Source organism: Geotrypetes seraphini, chromosome 1 (assembly GCF_902459505.1).
Source record: "Geotrypetes seraphini chromosome 1, aGeoSer1.1, whole genome shotgun sequence".
Lineage (NCBI taxonomy): Eukaryota > Metazoa > Chordata > Amphibia > Gymnophiona > Dermophiidae > Geotrypetes > Geotrypetes seraphini.
The window spans coordinates 509,146,092-509,162,697 of record NC_047084.1 but is presented as its reverse complement, the minus strand read 5'-3'; the positions used below and the strand labels follow the sequence as shown (position 1 = coordinate 509,162,697).

At 42.2% G+C, this 16,606-nt stretch overlaps 1 protein-coding gene across 2 annotated transcripts in view; it reads right to left on the bottom strand.

Annotated features, from left to right (window-relative positions):
* LRRC2 (leucine rich repeat containing 2) overlaps nucleotides 1–16,606 on the bottom strand; it is a 218,740-nt gene that overhangs the window by 162,066 nt on the left and 40,068 nt on the right. For both annotated transcript variants that reach the window (XM_033928498.1, XM_033928489.1), the window contains exon 3: nucleotides 10,307–10,517. In XM_033928498.1, the coding sequence (XP_033784389.1) occupies nucleotides 10,307–10,517 (211 nt within the window). The remainder of the gene's footprint in view (nucleotides 1–10,306; nucleotides 10,518–16,606) is intronic.

The window sequence follows — 16,606 nt, the reverse complement described above, 5'->3', positions numbered from 1 at the left end:
TTGCCAGATTTTATGATAAATCCAGACACTCTAGACCCGCCCCCCGGGTCCACCCATCTCTGCCCGTCCTGCCCTACCTCCGTCCCCGCTGCCTGCTCTGGTCGGGCAAGAAGCAATCTGTGCATGCGCGGGTGACGTCATTGCATAGCACCTGTGCTTGTGCAGATTGCATCCTGCCTGATGCGATTGAGAGGAGGCTTTTCAAAACCTGGACAAAGTGCCAGGTTCAAAATCCAAAGCAAGGTTTGCAGCCTTACCTACATATCCTCAAAAGGAGGACATGTCCATGGAAATCCAGATGTCTGGTAACCCTATGCAGTGGGAATTGAACCCAGTTCACCAGAATCAAAGTCTACTGTACTAACCGTTAGGTTACTCCTACCTCTGACTCAGGAAATACATCAATCCGCTCCCTGTAAGCAGATTCACTCAGGCTTTACCCCCGCCACCCCCCCCCCCACCCTCCTCCCCACCCCAGCCAGTGGTGTAGCACGGGTAGGAGGCACCCATGCCCTCTTCTCTGCTCCATGCTCCTTTCCTATCTCCCTGCCACATGCGCATCTTCCCTTCCCCCCAGTACTTCTTTTCTTCGCTGGCACAAGCAGCATCTCCAACCTGCTGCCTGCACCGGCCTCGGCTATCCCTCTGACATCACTTCCTGCAACTAGGAAGTGACTTCAGAGGGACAGCCGAGGCCGGCATGAGCAGCTAGTTGGAGAGGCTGCTCATGCTGGCGATGAGCTAACGAGGTACAGGGGGGCAGTGAGGAGGAGAGGTGTTGGCACACAGGATGGTGCACCCTCCCCCTTACTACACCATTGCCCCCAGCTAATGCAGGAGCACATCATACAAGCTTTCCATTGGGGTTCCTCCTTTCACTTTCTTCTGAAGCCTCTATAGCGCATGGATTTGCACCTGACATAAGAATTGCCGCTGCTGGGTCAGATCAGTGGTCCATCGTGCCCAGCAGTCCCTTAGGTCAAAGACCAGTGCCCTGAGTCTAGCCTTACCTGCGTACATTCTGGTTCAGCAGGAACTTGTCTTTGTCTTGAATCTCTGGAGGGTGTTTTCCCCTTTAACAGCCTCCGGAAGAGCGTTCCAGTTTTACACCACTCTCTGGGTGAAGAAGAACTTCCTTACGTTTGTACGGAATCTATCCTCTTAACTTTAGAGAGTGTCCTCTCGTTCTCCCTAAGTCTATTCCTTTCATTATCTTGAATGTTCCAATTAGCAGCATTTTCTACCACAAAGCTGTTACTCGCCTCAGACGGAAATCTGGTATGGAGGGCTTTTATTGCATTTCTTCTCCCTTTCCTCTTTCTGCTCCACTCAGCCAGCAGTGGAAAACAGGGTCCCTGTACTTGTACTCCCAGAAACAATCTAGCAGCTTTATAGGCTTGGAGGCTGAATCAGACCCCTGGCTCCTTAGAGTCAGTGACTCAATTAATTTAAGGGAAATGGCCAGAAATTCTACCAAACCCTGTTCCCCTTGCACAGACGGTGCTCTAGCTTAAACCAAAGTTCAATAGCAAATATCAATGGCTACAGTATTCGCTTACAGTTTCCAACACACAACTTCAACTAATACTCTAAGATATTAAGTATTTCAATTCTTCAACCCTCTTTCACCACAGATATATATGCTGTATAGCCAAAGACCTCAGAAACACCACTCCTCCGTCCCATACAGGTACTGTTTACTGGGGAGAATATTGTGTAAAATCCTCACTGGTCAAGGCTCCCAGCTTTATCAGTTTTTTATTTATCCTCAATCTCTAAGTTCTTAGATTACTATAAATCTTCATTTTTAGATTTCTTAATTTTTATGTTTTCACATATCTTGGTAATAGTCCACCTTGTTCACAATTTGGTGAACTTAGCGGTAGGACCCGACATCTTTCACCTTAGCTTTGTTAGGGATCCCCTCATTATCACTGTCATCCGATTCGCATATTAACCAAAGACATTGACCCTTCTCCTGGGCTAGGTATTAATACAAGACTTGTTTTACCTTCCCAGGGATTGATGGCCCAATCCGATCCGTCAAATAGGGCGAGAGCTGCCTGTTTTCTAGAAGTTACAGGGATTGGTAACTGTCTTTATTCTGGAAGAGTGCTAAAAATTCCAGTACTGCTGCTCAGGCAGAACTTAACCCATCTCTTCAAACTGTTTTCCTCAACTTGCTCAATCACCAGCAGCCATTTTTTTACAATTCTTTGCACAAAGTTGTCCAAACAAGGAATCATTTTGATTGCTGATGCCACTTTGTCATCAAATATAATAGAAACAATTTCAACCATTGATGGAATTTTTGATTCCAACTAGATTGTGCTGTTTTACTTTTTGTCTTTTAGACTATACCTTATGATGTCTGAAGCCTTTATGATGATATAAAGGCATTTATCCTGAGTAGAATTTGCCTTTTTAATAACTAGACCTTTTGACTCAGAGTGCTAATTGCCTTATGTTTAGGGTTCCTTTTACAAAGGAGCGCTAGCAATTTTATCGCCTACTTAGCGTGCGCTAAAATGCCGCGCGCTAGCCACTACCACCTCCTTTTAAGCAGGCGGTAATTTTTCGGCTTGCGCGCGCTAATCTTGTGCGTGCGCTAAAAACGCTAGCGCACCTTAGTAAAAGGAGCCCGTGGTGTTTTAATGCTTCTGAAGAGAGGCAAGTATCATACCCTGGTGATCAGAGAGAGCCTTTTTGCAGATGGCACACAAAGGAGCAAATGTGTTAGAGTGCAGTAAAGTCCATGGGAATAACTGTAACCATGAGACAATTTTGCTCAGATACGGAACTATTTACATAAAATTTAAATGAGTTCCGCTGTGGTTTTTTCAAGTTTGTTCTCAATCTTTTTTCTATTTTTATCTATAAAATTAAGGGGGGGAAACCCTAGAGCATGGGCTACTTTTTATGAAAGGTGAATGAGTGGGTGACCCCTTTAGGGTCTCACAGTTACTGCTGTTCCCCATCATAAAGCCTGAAATCAAGACATTGCACTTGTTGTTTTTTTTCTTTTCTACAGCAGCTTTTTGAAAGTAGACTGTTGGCCTTTTCAAAAAACTGCCTTGCAAACTGTGACCCACTTGAGGATAGTTTAGGAATCTGAAGATTTACCCTAAAAGAGATTTGTGTGACTTTTGAGAATTCTTTTTTAACTTTGTTGAAAATTCTTCTGTAAAATTGGTGTGTGGAGGGAGTACAACAAGGGATGTCTCAGGCACAAAGAAATTATTCATACTCATAGGAAATTCACAGAAGATGTCAGTATGTAATATATTTGCCTTAATGACAATTTAGTTGTTTTTTTTTTTGTCAGTATGGATCTTTAAAATTTAAGAGGTGATTAATAGATAAAATAAAAGTCGATGTTTCAATATTATTGGAGGTGCTAAACTGCCCACCTTCCTTGAGCTATTGCTGGAGCCACTGCCCCATGTTCCCACCACCAACACAACCTCATAGCTGCTTTCAGGAGAGTCCCAGTGGCACCAGCAGCTCTCACAGGGATGGGGGATCAGAGGCAAAAGCAGCCCTGAGATGGGGGACATGGGTCAGCAGTACCAGCACCAGCTCAGAGGAGGTGGGGGTTAGTGGTACAAGCAGCTGTGAGGTGGAGGGGTCAACAGCACCACCAGTTCTTGGGGAGGAGTCAGCAACACCAACAACTCTCACGGGGAGGGAAGGTCAGAGGCATCAGCAGCTCTGGAAGGAGGAGATCAGCGACAACAGCAGCTCTCACAGGGAAGGGGAGACAGAAGCATCAGTAGTTCTGAGGTGGGGAGGCAGATACTAGCATCTCTCTGGGGGATTGGGATAGGGCCAGCAGCACGAGGGAGGATTGGCAACTCAATGGCGGATCTGACATCCATCTGACGCCTTCAGTGATGTTTGACTGATTTCATTTCCGGTGGAGCGCACCAAAAGTGAAAGGGAGGAAGCATAGCCGTGACTTTGATGGTAAGACTCCCTGTGTGAATTGTGTTAATTTTTTTAGCATGTTAATTGTTGTTTTTAGCATGTTAATTGCTAAGTTAGGAACTCACATCGCCAACTATAGCAGGCCACTAATAGTGTGTGTCCTACCAGTTGAGAAGTACTACATAGAGGCCTTCTGAATACAGGTGTGTGCTCTACAAAATGTAAAAATATTATTCCTTTGTGATTTTTATCTCTGAAAGCATAAAAATTTGTATTTCAGCCTATGCTGACTGGCATTTGATATGTTCCACATATGTCTGTTGTATAGTTTATTAAGTCTGTGATCAGTCATTTCTCCTTCCCTAAATTACAGTATCTGTGCTGGGACTGCTGCTTTTTAACATATTTATAAATGATCTAAAAATAACTAGTGATATAAGTAAATTTACTGAAGACACAAAGGGCTCCTTTTACTAAGCTGCGTTAGCATTTTTAGCGCATGCAGCATTTTAGCGCACGCTAAACACGCGCTACATGGCTAGAACTAATTTCAGCTCAATGCTGGCATTAGCGTCTAGCGCACGTGGCAATTTAGCATGCGCTATTCCGTGCGTTAATGCTCTAGCACGGCTTAGTAAAAGGAGTCTAAAGTTATTCAAAATTGTTAAATTGAAAAAGGACCTTACGAGATTGAGAGACTGGGCATCCAAATAGAAAATGATGTTTAATATGAGCAAGTAAATTTGACCATGTCACACCGCTCCTATCCAAACTCCACTGGCTTCCCGTTATTTCCAGGGTCTACTTTAAATGTGCCTGCCTAACCTTCAAGATCCTCCACGGTATCCTTCCTCCTTTTATCCCTCTATCCTGAAATTCCTCAAATCCAACCTCCACTAGATCCACTCAAAAATTAAAACTATCCTACCCCTCCTTAAAAGGCATCTCCCTTGTTGGTAAACTTGGCTCTTCCCTCCCTTTCAGAATCACTCAGCTCTGGAACAGTCTCCCTTCCCCTCTCCGCAATTTGAGCCCCCTTCTACCATTCCGTAAGCATCTGAAGACCTGGCTCTTCTCCAGAACATAACCCCGTCCCGCTCCTGGCACTCTCACACCAACCTCTCTTCTCTCATACTTATATAATTCCACTGGAGTTCCGTTCCTTCCCTAACCATGTAAACCGTGTCGAGCTCCATCTGCGGAGATGATGCGGTATATAAACCCAAGATTTAGATTAGATTAGATTAGCAAGTATAAAGTGATGTATATGGGAAAGAGAAAGTCTTGCTAATAAGTGATTTTAACATGCTGGATATTGATTGGAGTATCCCTATTGCAGGGTCTTCTAAAAGTATAGAGATCCTGGATTCTCTACAAGGAAAACTGTTCCGGCAGTTGGTAATGGAACCCACGCGAGATGGGATCATATTGGACTTAGTGCTTACAAATGGGGAAAGTGTTTCTGATGTTACAGTGGGTGATCATCTGGCATAGATAGAGGGCTACTATACAGGCCCTGGACCTGATGGGCCGCCGCGTGAGCAGACTGCTGGGCATGATGGACCTCTGGTCTGACCCATCAGAGGCACGGCTTATGTTCTTAATTGTTTGAGTGGGAACATCTGGAAGGAGTGGAAATGCGGTGGGCAAAACTGAAAGGAGAGATTGTAAGGGCGACAAACCTTTTTGTTAGGCAAGTAAGTAAAAGGAAAAGGAAAAGAATGCAACTTTGGTTCTCAAAAGTAGTAGCTGAGAAGGTAAGGAATAAGAGGTTAGCTATCATAAGCTATAAAAATATCTGGAAAAGTTAAGAGAGGTTGGCCGTGTAGTCAGGAAAGCAAAGATGCAAATGGAAGAAAAAATAGCTGATACGGTAAAATGGGAAGACAAGACATTTTTTAGATATATTAGTGAGAGGAAGAAGTGCAAAAGTGGCATTGGGAGACTCAAAGGTGAAGGAGAGGTGTCTGTAGAAACTAACAAAGAAAAGGCCGAATTGCTTAACAAATATTTCTGTTCTGTGTTCACGGCTGAAGTGCCGGGAGTGGGATCACAGAAAACAAATGTGAATAGGGATGGAGGAGTAATAGACAAAGCAATGGGGCCGTATGGAGTACATCCTAGGGTACTAAAGGAACTTAGGGAAGTACTGGCAGCTCTGCTGACTGACCTTTTCAATGAGGCTCTAGAGTCGGGAGTGATACCGGAGGACTGGAGAAGGACAGATGTGGTCCTTCTCCACAAAAGTGGAAGTAAGGAAGAAGTAATGAATTACAGGCCGGTAAGTCTGACTTCTGTGGTAAGCAAATTAATTAAAATGCTTTTAAAACAGAGAATGGTGAAGTTTCTGGAATCCTGTGGATTACAGGACTGGAGGCAACATAGATTCACTAGCGGTAGGTCTTGTCAGACAAATCTGATCAATTTCTTTGACTGGGTGACCAGAGAATTGGATAGAGGATGTGCGCTAGATGTGGTTTTATTTAAATTTTAGCAAAGCCTTTGACAGTGTTCCACACAGACATCTAATAAATAAACTGAGTGCCCTTGGGATGGGTCCCAAAGTGACGGGCTGGGTCAGGAATTGGTTGAGTGGAAGGCGACAGAGGGTAGTGATCAATGGAGATTGCTCTGAGGAAAGGGTTGTTACCAGTGGTGTGCCTCAAGGTTCTGTTCTTTGGGCCTGTTCTTTTTAACAGTTTTATAAATGATATTGCTGAAGGGTTGTTGGGTAAGATTTGCCTCTTTGCGGATGATACCAAAATCTGCAATAGAGTAGGCACACCGGATGGTGTGAATAACATGAAAAAAGACCTGGTGAAGCTTGAAGAATGGTCTGAAATTTGGCAGCTAAAATTTAATGCTATGAAATGCAAGTTCATGCATTTGGGCTGCAAAACCCCGAGGGAACAGTACAGTTTATGGGATGAAGAACTTATGTGCACGACAGAAGAGCGGGGCTTGGCTGTGATTATATGTGATGATCTTAAGGTGGCCAGACAGGTTGAAAAGGTGACGGCAAAAGCTAGAAGGATGCTAGGTTGCATAGGGTATGGCCAGTAGGAAAAAGTGGGTATTGATGCCACTTTATAAGACTCTGGTGAGACCTCATTTAGAATATTGTGTACAATTCAGGAGGCCACCCCCTTCAAAAAGATTTCAAAAGGATGGAGTCGGTCCAGAGGAAGGCTACTAAAATGGTATGTGGTCTTCGTGATAAGGAGTTTGGGGACAGACTTAAAGATCTCAATCTGTATACTTTGGAAGAAAGGCAGGAGAGGGGCGATATGATAGAGATGTTTAAATACCTTAATATAAATGTGCATGAGTCGAGTCTCATTTGAAAGGAAACTCTGCAATGAGAGGGCATAGGATGAAGTTAAGGTGTGATAGGCTTGGGAGTAATCTGAGGAAATACTTTTTTATGGAAAGGGTGGTAGATGCATGGAAAAGTCTCCCGGAAGAGGCGGTGGAAAGAGAGACTGTGTCTGAATTCAAGAGGGCCTGGGATAGACACCTGGGATCTCTCAGAGAGAGAAAGAGATAATGATTACTGAGGATGGGCAGACTAGATGTGTCATTTGGCCTTTATCTGCTGTCATGTTTCTGTTTCTATGTTTCTATAAACTACTAGCTGATGCCCCGGCGTTGCACGGGTATTTAATTATAGCAATAACACAGTAAATGGATTGAAATAAAGATACTTTATAGTGGTGAATGAAATTATTTTTTTACAGCTTTATAAAAAGTACAATATTCAAATTATAATGTGAAATATTTGACAAAATGAATACAATACAACTAACACAAAACTTGATTATAAACAACATTTTTAGTTTCACCTCCAGGAGCAAGAACATATAAATTCTTGGGAGAACCCACCCTTGAGCAAGCAACATAGAGTTGTCCATGGGAAAAACAGGGGGATCTTAAATCCACTCCACAGTATGTAATAGTCTGTCCCTGTGATGTGTTGATTGTAATAGAGAATGCAAGTCTCACTGGAATTTGCAATCTCTTAATCTGAAAAGGAAGATCTGTTGGAATAAGTGGCATCCAAAAGTTTCAGTATTGATTTAAACAACTCAATATGTGGAAACTCAGGTTGAAAAGAAACTCCATGCAGTTTTTTCCCGGTTCAGAATGGAACCTGTGTTCCTAGTTCAGCATATGTGAGTACTCATGTAATGTAACAACATTATGAACTGGGGTGCATGAAGGAAACAGTTACAAACACAGTTAGAACATACAAACTCTATATGTATGGTGTCCGTGGTAGAATAGAAACGATGTCCCTAGTGGTTATAGTGTCATAGAAAGTGTTTTATAGTTGGAATTACTGTGAGAATGGCAGCTTTTTACATTTTTTCCATTGACATGAATGGGTGAAATCTGATTTTCTGTTTGTAGCTCCGCCCACGTGTGCAGGTGGGCCGCGAGACCCCCAGAACATACCACCCCAGGTAGTGAGGGATCTGCATACCAAGTTTCGTTCAAATAGGTCAAGCAGTTTTTGAATTAGTGTGAGAATGGCAGCTTTTTACATTTTTTCCATTGACATGAATGGGTGAAACCTGATTTTCTGTTTGTAGCTCCGCCCACATGTGCAGGTGGGCCGCGAGACCCCCAGAACATATCACCCCAGGTAGTGAGGGATCTGCATACCAAGTTTCGTTCAAATCGGTCAAGCCGTTTTTGAATTACTGTGAGAATGGCAGCTTTTTACATTTTTTCCATTGACATGAATGGGTGAAATCTGATGTTCTGTTTGTAGCTCCGCTCATGTGTGCAGGTGGGCCGCGAGACCCCCAGAACATATCACCCCAGGTAGTTGGAATTACTGTGAGAATGGCAGCTTTTTACATTTTTTCCATTGACATGAATGGGTGAAATCTGATTTTCTGTTTGTAGCTCCGCCCACGTGTGCAGGTGGGCCGCGAGACCCCCAGAACATATCACCCCAGGTAGTGAGGGATCTGCATACCAAGTTTCGTTCAAATCGGTCAAGCCGTTTTTGAATTACTGTGAGAATGGCAGCTTTTTACATTTTTTCCATTGACATGAATGGGTGAAATCTGATGTTCTGTTTGTAGCTCCGCCCACGTGTGCAGGTGGGCCGCGAGACCCCCAGAACATATCACCCCAGGTAGTTGGAATTACTGTGAGAATGGCAGCTTTTTACATTTTTTCCATTGACATGAATGGGTGAAATCTGATGTTCTGTTTGTAGCTCCGCCCACGTGTGCAGGTGGGCCGCGAGACCCCCAGAACATATCACCCCAGGTAGTTGGAATTACTGTGAGAATGGCAGCTTTTTACATTTTTTTCCATTGACATGAATGGGTGAAATCTGATTTTCTGTTTGTAGCTCCGCCCACGTGTGCAGGTGGGCCGCGAGACCCCCCAGAACATATCACCCCAGGTAGTGAGGGATCTGCATACCAAGTTTCGTTCAAATCGGTCAAGCCGTTTTTGCATGATCGCGGCACATACACACACACACACATACATACACACATACATACCTCCGATTTTATATATATAGATAGCTACATGATGCAAGATTCCACCTTAGAAGTCAGTGCCCAGGAAAAGGATCTAGATATCATCACTGATGATACATTGAAACTGTCTGGTCAGTGTGCAGTGGTAGCGAGGAAATGAGTATTTATTTATTTAATTCGTTTTCTATCCCATTTTACTCAGCTGTTTATCTTCAACATTTATAGCATTTTCACTATTGATGTTTTATAAGAAGATTATTACAAAATAGACTTTTGACAAAGGCTATTTTAGCTGAAACACTGTCAGTGTCAAGTCATCAATAAAGTCTTTTTTGGTTGATCCAGACTTTGGCTGTGGATATCTCTGCCTTACGACGCTTTTGTTTGCTCATATCTTTATATCACTCCATGGTGCAACCACACCTTGAATTCTGTGGACAATTCTGGTTACCAAATCTCAAAAAGAGATACAGTGGAATTGGAAAAGGTACAGAGAAGGACAATAAAAATGATAAAGGGAATGGGATAACTTCCCTATGAGGAAAGGTTAAAGCAGTTAGGGCTCTTCAACTTGAAGAAAAGACAGCTCAGGGAAGATATGATAGAGGTCTATAACATGCTGAGTGGAATGGAAAGGGTAGATGTGTATCGGTTGTTTACTCTTTACAAAAATAGTAGGTCACTGTCAATAGACCTTTGGTCTGTTCCAATATGGCTATAATGTTCTTGTGTTCTAAAATGAAAGATATGAGAAAATAGGAAATGCTTAACCTTTACATACGAACACTTCCAAATCAGAGGAAACTGAGAGTAGATGAATCATACAGTAAGTCCGAAACCAAGGTACAAATTAAAGCAAGAATAGAAAGCTTTACCTTCCAATCTTCCCCAAAAAGTTCAAAAATAAACTTATTTCTTTCTTTTCCTGGATCCTCTGAAAACTTGGACTCTTTGAAAAGTGGGGACTTGGCTTCAATTTTATCTAGAAGTGTCAGGTTAGTGTCTATGAAGCCATTCTTCGCATACACAGCTTGTGGAATACCTCTTTTTTTGCACTCTAGTATGAAATTCCATTCCTGCTTTATCCTGGAAAAAATTAAATGAAGATATATATGTATTAGATTTATTAGTTGTCTGTAAACTATGCAGATATATTTTACTGCATGACTACATTAGAAAATGCAAGCAGAAATTCAGATCTAATGACACTGGGAGTAATTCTGTAAGGATCCACCCAGTTGTAGGTAGCATCGAGCCCAGTATCCTGCTTCCAACAATGGCCAATCCAGGTCACAAGTACCTGGCAGAAACCCAAATAATAACATGCATACAAAATGGTATGCTAGTCATTTATGCACTTAAGTGAACACTTTTGAATGTAAATGACCTCTTATGTAATGTAGACAAGGTGAAAATTTTAATTTAATTTAATGCAGAGTTTACTGCTAAATGATCACAATGGCTTCGAAGTAGTTTACAAGAAAACAAATACAACCTAAACTTATACAATAGCCAAAAATAGAATCAGGTACTTTAAGTAATTTCCCTCTCTGTCCCAATGGGCTTACAATCTAACTGTAGTACCTATGAAGAGGAATGAATAAACAGTTATCATCACATATAGCAGACATAGATGAAGGAAGGAAGAGGGAATGAGAATACAATAATTCATTAACAACATAACAGGAGAGAAAAATTGCAAGAAGCAAAATTACTGAACAGATAGGTATTTAACAAATAGATAAGTTTTAAGTAGCTTGCTAAAAATGAAGTAATTAAGTTCTGTTCATAAGGGTGCTGGAAGGTCATTCCAGGTTTTGGTAGCTGCAAACGTGAAGAATATTCATTTGTATTTTACTCCCTTAGATGAGGGGACAGCCAGTTTTTAGGGTGTTGTTAATCCTCGATCAGGTGAAGTGGGAGATGGAGAACATACTATCTTCTCTGGCAAGTTGGCATTTAGCGCATGATTAAGGTGACCATATGTCCCGTTTTGAACGGGACCATCCCATTTTTGGATCCCCTGTCCCGTTGTCCCCACATACAGCTTTGGGATGTCGAAATGTCCCATTTTCAGGGACAGCGCCCGAAGCTGTGCGCAGGGACAACGGGACAGGCGATCGCTTCCCCTCCCTCTTTGCCGCGCCAAAGCTAGCCTCCCTCCAGCACCCAATTCAAACACCCCACTCCCCCCTCCGGTCCGCCACTGCTGCTTGCCTCCCAGAAGCCTTCTTCCCGACGTCAATTCTGATGTCGGAAAGGAAGTTCCGGGCCAGCCAGGCAGCGATTGGCTGGCCCAGAATTTCCTCTCTGATGTCAGAATTGACGTCGGGGGAGGGGGGCGGAGATAAGACATGTAGGCCTGGCGCTTGTGCAGTGCAGTCGCTGCACGTGCCTTGATGTTGCTGGGTCAGGGAAGCAGGGTGCGTGGGGCAGGGGAAGAAGGGTGACTTGGCTTGTCGGGGAGCAGGGGAAGCAGGCTGCGTCGGGGAAGCAGGGTAGCTTGGCTAGGGTGTGTCGGGGAAGCAGGGTGGCTTGGCTTGTCGGGGGGCAGGGGAAGCAGGGTGACTTGGCTTGTGGGGGGTAGGGGAAGCAAGGTGCGTCAGGGAAGTAGGGTGGCTTGGCTTGTCGGGGGGCAGGGGAAGCAGGGTGGCTTGGCTTTTGGGGGGCAGGGGAAGCAAGGTGTGTCAGGGAAGCAGGGTGGCTTGGCTTGTCAAGGGGCAGGGGAAGCAGGGTGACTTGGGGGGGCAGGGAGACAAAGAGAAAGAAATGAAAGAGAGGATGCACAATCAGAAGGAAGTAGAACCAGAGAGTCATGAAATCACCGATAAAGGTAGGAAAAATGATTTTATTTTAAATTTAGTGATCAAAATGTGTCTCTTATGAGAATTTATATCTGCTGTCTATATTTTGCACTATATTTAATAGGATCCGGGATCCGGGGGGAATGGATCTGGGGTCCTGTCTCGTTTTGGGGAAAAAATAAATGGTCACATTAAGCATGGTGCACAAAGCAGGAAAGCTTAAACAGGATTCAAGAATTTACAGGTAGACAATGAAGCATGCTATAGTACTCAGAGATGTGGTCATATTTCCTTAAACCGAAGATCAATCTGATTGCAGTGTTCTGAATCATTTGAAATGTATTCAGCTGAGTAAAAGTTATGACTGCATAGAGGGAGTTACAGTAATCTAGTTGATTTAGGATCATCATTTGACCAGAATTGCAAAATGATTATTGTAAAAGTAAGGTTTGATAAGTCTCAATTGTTTTAAACAGTAGAAAGGTGTTTTTTTTTCCAGAGGTTGGAGATTTGAGATCCATAGGAAAGGGTAGAGTCTAACAGGATTCCAAGTACTCTAGAAATCTTCTCAACTTTTAGTGAAGCACTAGAGATCAAAGTCAGGCTTGTAGGGACAGACTGTGATTTACAATGGAACCAACGTAATTTGTTTTTTGTGGTGTTTAACTTTAGTTTATTGGTGAGAGCCCAAGAGTAGATTTTTTCAATGTTTTTGAAAACTATTTTAGGGAGATCCTGATCATCCATGTAGAGTGGGATCAAGAGGAAGATGTCATCTGCATAGGGTAGCAGAAACTACCCAAAAGTAGGAGTGAAGGAAGAAAATCACAAAATGTAACACACTCTCCACTAATGAATGATTCAGGTGCAAAACATTTGTTCATACGAAAGACAAAGCCTCAGGTCCTGATGAGTCTCAAAATGACCCAACCTCCTCCACATCATTGGCATACAAAAACCATTCATGATTTGAACAAAGCTGACAAAAAATTGTTATAAAAATAATTCTAACTTGAACCGTTAACTGATTGAAAAACAGAAAAGGTTCCGATTGATAAGGCCAACGATCGTTTCGTGGACCATCACCACTTCAGGGCCCACAAACCTTCAAATATCACCATTTTAGCAATCCACTGCGTCACTGCAGTAAGCAGAGCAATGGATTGCTAAAACAGTGGTGTTTGAAGGTTTGTGGGCCCTGAAGAAGTTTAACAATATGTCTAGAGCAAGGATGTCACATGGCAGGCAGATTACAAATGATTCCATCTATCCCATCAACAGTTGAGGTGCGCTCCTAATGTGATTCCTCTTATCTGTCCTTCCTCTTCACCAGCCTATTAATATCTATCACCTATTTCAACAGAGGTCTCTTATCAAATGGTTGTAATAAAAGAGCTCCCATACTTTAAAAATAAAAAATAATTATTGAAAATTCATGAAACTGAGTGTCTCAGGAAAAATTATTGTAAGTCATTGTGGATTTTTATATGTACACGTGGAGGGGCATAATCGAAATGGATGTCTAAGTCTGTTTACGTCCATCTCGCAAGTCGTCCAAAGTTAAAAAGAGCCTAAGACACATGAAAATCGTCTAATTATACATCCTGCCGATCTGATCGTCCAAGCCGCTAAATTGTCCATCTTTATACCACATTTCCGTCCAACTTTCTGTCCAAGTCCAAAACGCCTAGAACAAGCCCTGTTGGACGTGGGAGGGGTCTGCAAAGTAATGGACTGCACACCCAGACATGCCACCTAAATAGTCGGGTACCTTACAGGGCACTGCTGTGAACTTCACAAAAAGGGTTCCTTGGTTTCTCCTCACTAGAGCTCCCTTATAGGTGATGGTGAGCCCCCCAAACCACCTCCAGAATCCCCTAGACCCACTTATCTACCACCCCAATAGCCCTTATGGCTGCAGGAGCCACTTATATGCCAGTAAAAAAGAGTTTTGGGGTGTATAGGGCAGTGCACATGTTTAAGTATCAATGCAGTGATTACAGGGGCTTATGGGCATGGGTCCACCTTTCTATGGGTCCCTAACCCACCCCCAAGACGACTTAAGCTGCCTCTGGGCTGGACAACTAGGCTTTCCTATGCCAGGTGATGATGGTCTGGAGGCTGAAATTTAAAGTTGTGAATAAAATTTTTATGGGGGTGGGGGTGTTGGTGATCACTGGGGTAGTGTGTGGGGGTCTGTGTTATATGTTTGCAGTGCTTATCTGGTGAGTTTAGGTGGGGTTTTGTGACTTAGATCATGTTTTACCGCATAGAACTTCACGTTCCTGCGGTATATAAAAAAATTGTTATTATTATTATTATTATTTTACATGGTCTAAGTCACAACGTCCAAGTTCCGTTGATCCTGGGCTGTATAACTTTCGGTTATACATGCTATACGACTAAGTCTAAGCCGGCCCATGTCCCACCCAACTCTCGCCCTCGACACGTCTCCCGAAACGCCCCGTTTAGCTTTGGACATTGAGCGGCACTATGAAGGCCTAGGTCGTTTTTAAATACGTCCAAAACCCATTTTTAGTATCGGCGCTTGGACGTTTTTGAGAAATGTTCGTCCAAGTGCCGACTTAGGCCGGTTTTTAGACATTTTTCTCTTTCGATTATGAGCCCCATAAGCTTTATAAAAGTGGTTTAAATATATATATATATATATATATATGGTATTTTTTAAGCCTCCTATGAGCTTCGGGAGCAGCACAGGATATTCAGCATGGCTCTGCATTAGAAACTCCTATCGCATTTTTATAAAAGAGGGGGTTAGTTTATTAAAAAGTGGTACAACTGTAATATATTTAATGTGATTCTTCTTGCAATTATGTAAAAAGTATTTCTATGCTCGTAACTTCATGCTGAGTGTCAGACTCTCCGTTACCCTTTCAAACGCTGTAGGAAAATTAGATGCATAATATTTATTCTGCCCTCTAAAAATGCAATCAGTGCTACCTGTCAGTGGCATTGTTACCTCACAGAGTAAATAATCTATTTTGAATCAAAATGGATTAAATAAGAGTCACCAGCATAGGGATGATGCACTCTAATCAGGATCCATCCTGTGCATTGGGCACTTAGCCTGTAAGAGAAGAAATTAACTTCTGTATTTCATTATTAATACAGAACATGTTAAAAAAGAAAAAAAGTGTTCCTTCATAAGTGCACATATTCCAGACTAAGATGTCAAACAAACTTACCTTATTCGATTTAATGGCTTATCCAAATATAGAAAATATTACTTATGCTGCTGAGGCAAAATAAAGTCTAGGATTGTATGTGCTTCTCTTTACTGTAATGGATTTGTAATTAAATTACATATGACTGACAAGTTTGTCAGGATGATTAAGGTCAAATAACATGTGTTCACTGGCATACACTTCTGTGAATTAAAAACTGAGCTCCAATTTTGCATCATGAGTAATTTATAAACAGTAAGATGAATATCATCATAAAAGAATAACATCTTTACTATTGGCTTAGCCATAAATTCCATTCCACAACTATTTTGAGTAAGTTCATTCTGAGGTTTTGTTAAGAAACTTGACAAAATTCTAATATAAGAGCCCTTTTACTAAACTGCATTAAGGACTAATGCATGCTTAATTCAGGAAAATGGCCTAACGCAGGGTGTTTTGTAGTAATTGTGTCATTTGCATGTGCTAAACATGTGGTATTTTTGGGGGGGAAACGGTGGCAGAGAGGGTTGGATTCACAAAAAAGCCACTGAATGTTAGGTGTTCTCAGGTGCCTTGTAGCAATTGCAGCTCCCTCAAACCGTTTCCCTCGACCCTGCAGAAAGGTTTCTTTTTTGAAACATGCATGTCGGGAGAGGTGAAGACAGCACAGGCTCACTATAAGCTAAGTGATGGTCTGTTATTGGAAAAAATGATAGGTTTTATATATATAAAAAAATACATCACTAAAAAAAATGGCACTTAGATAAACAGGAGAGTGATTCATTGAATTAATAAAGGTTGGACCGACGAAGCATTAAGCAACTGGTTATATACCCGATTGCTGCCTGAAGGTCCAAACATATGATAGATGCACCCCCCAAGGGTAGATGCATTCAGTACTTGCTTGTCCTTTAAGTTAGTTGTATTAGATAAACCAGTATATGACTTGTCAGACTGAACAACAATGGCTTTTTGATTACAAAACATATCAAGGACAGCCCTCAGAATATCACACACAAATAACAGTGCATTTTTTCCATTGTAAAAGCAAACCAATAGCACATGGCTTAGTGTGCATTTCCAAGTAACAAAGCAAAGCCAGCAAATAAAGAAAAAAATGCAATTAAGTACAGCCTTCAGAATATCACATGCAAATAACTTAGTACTTTTAGTCATTTCCATGAAC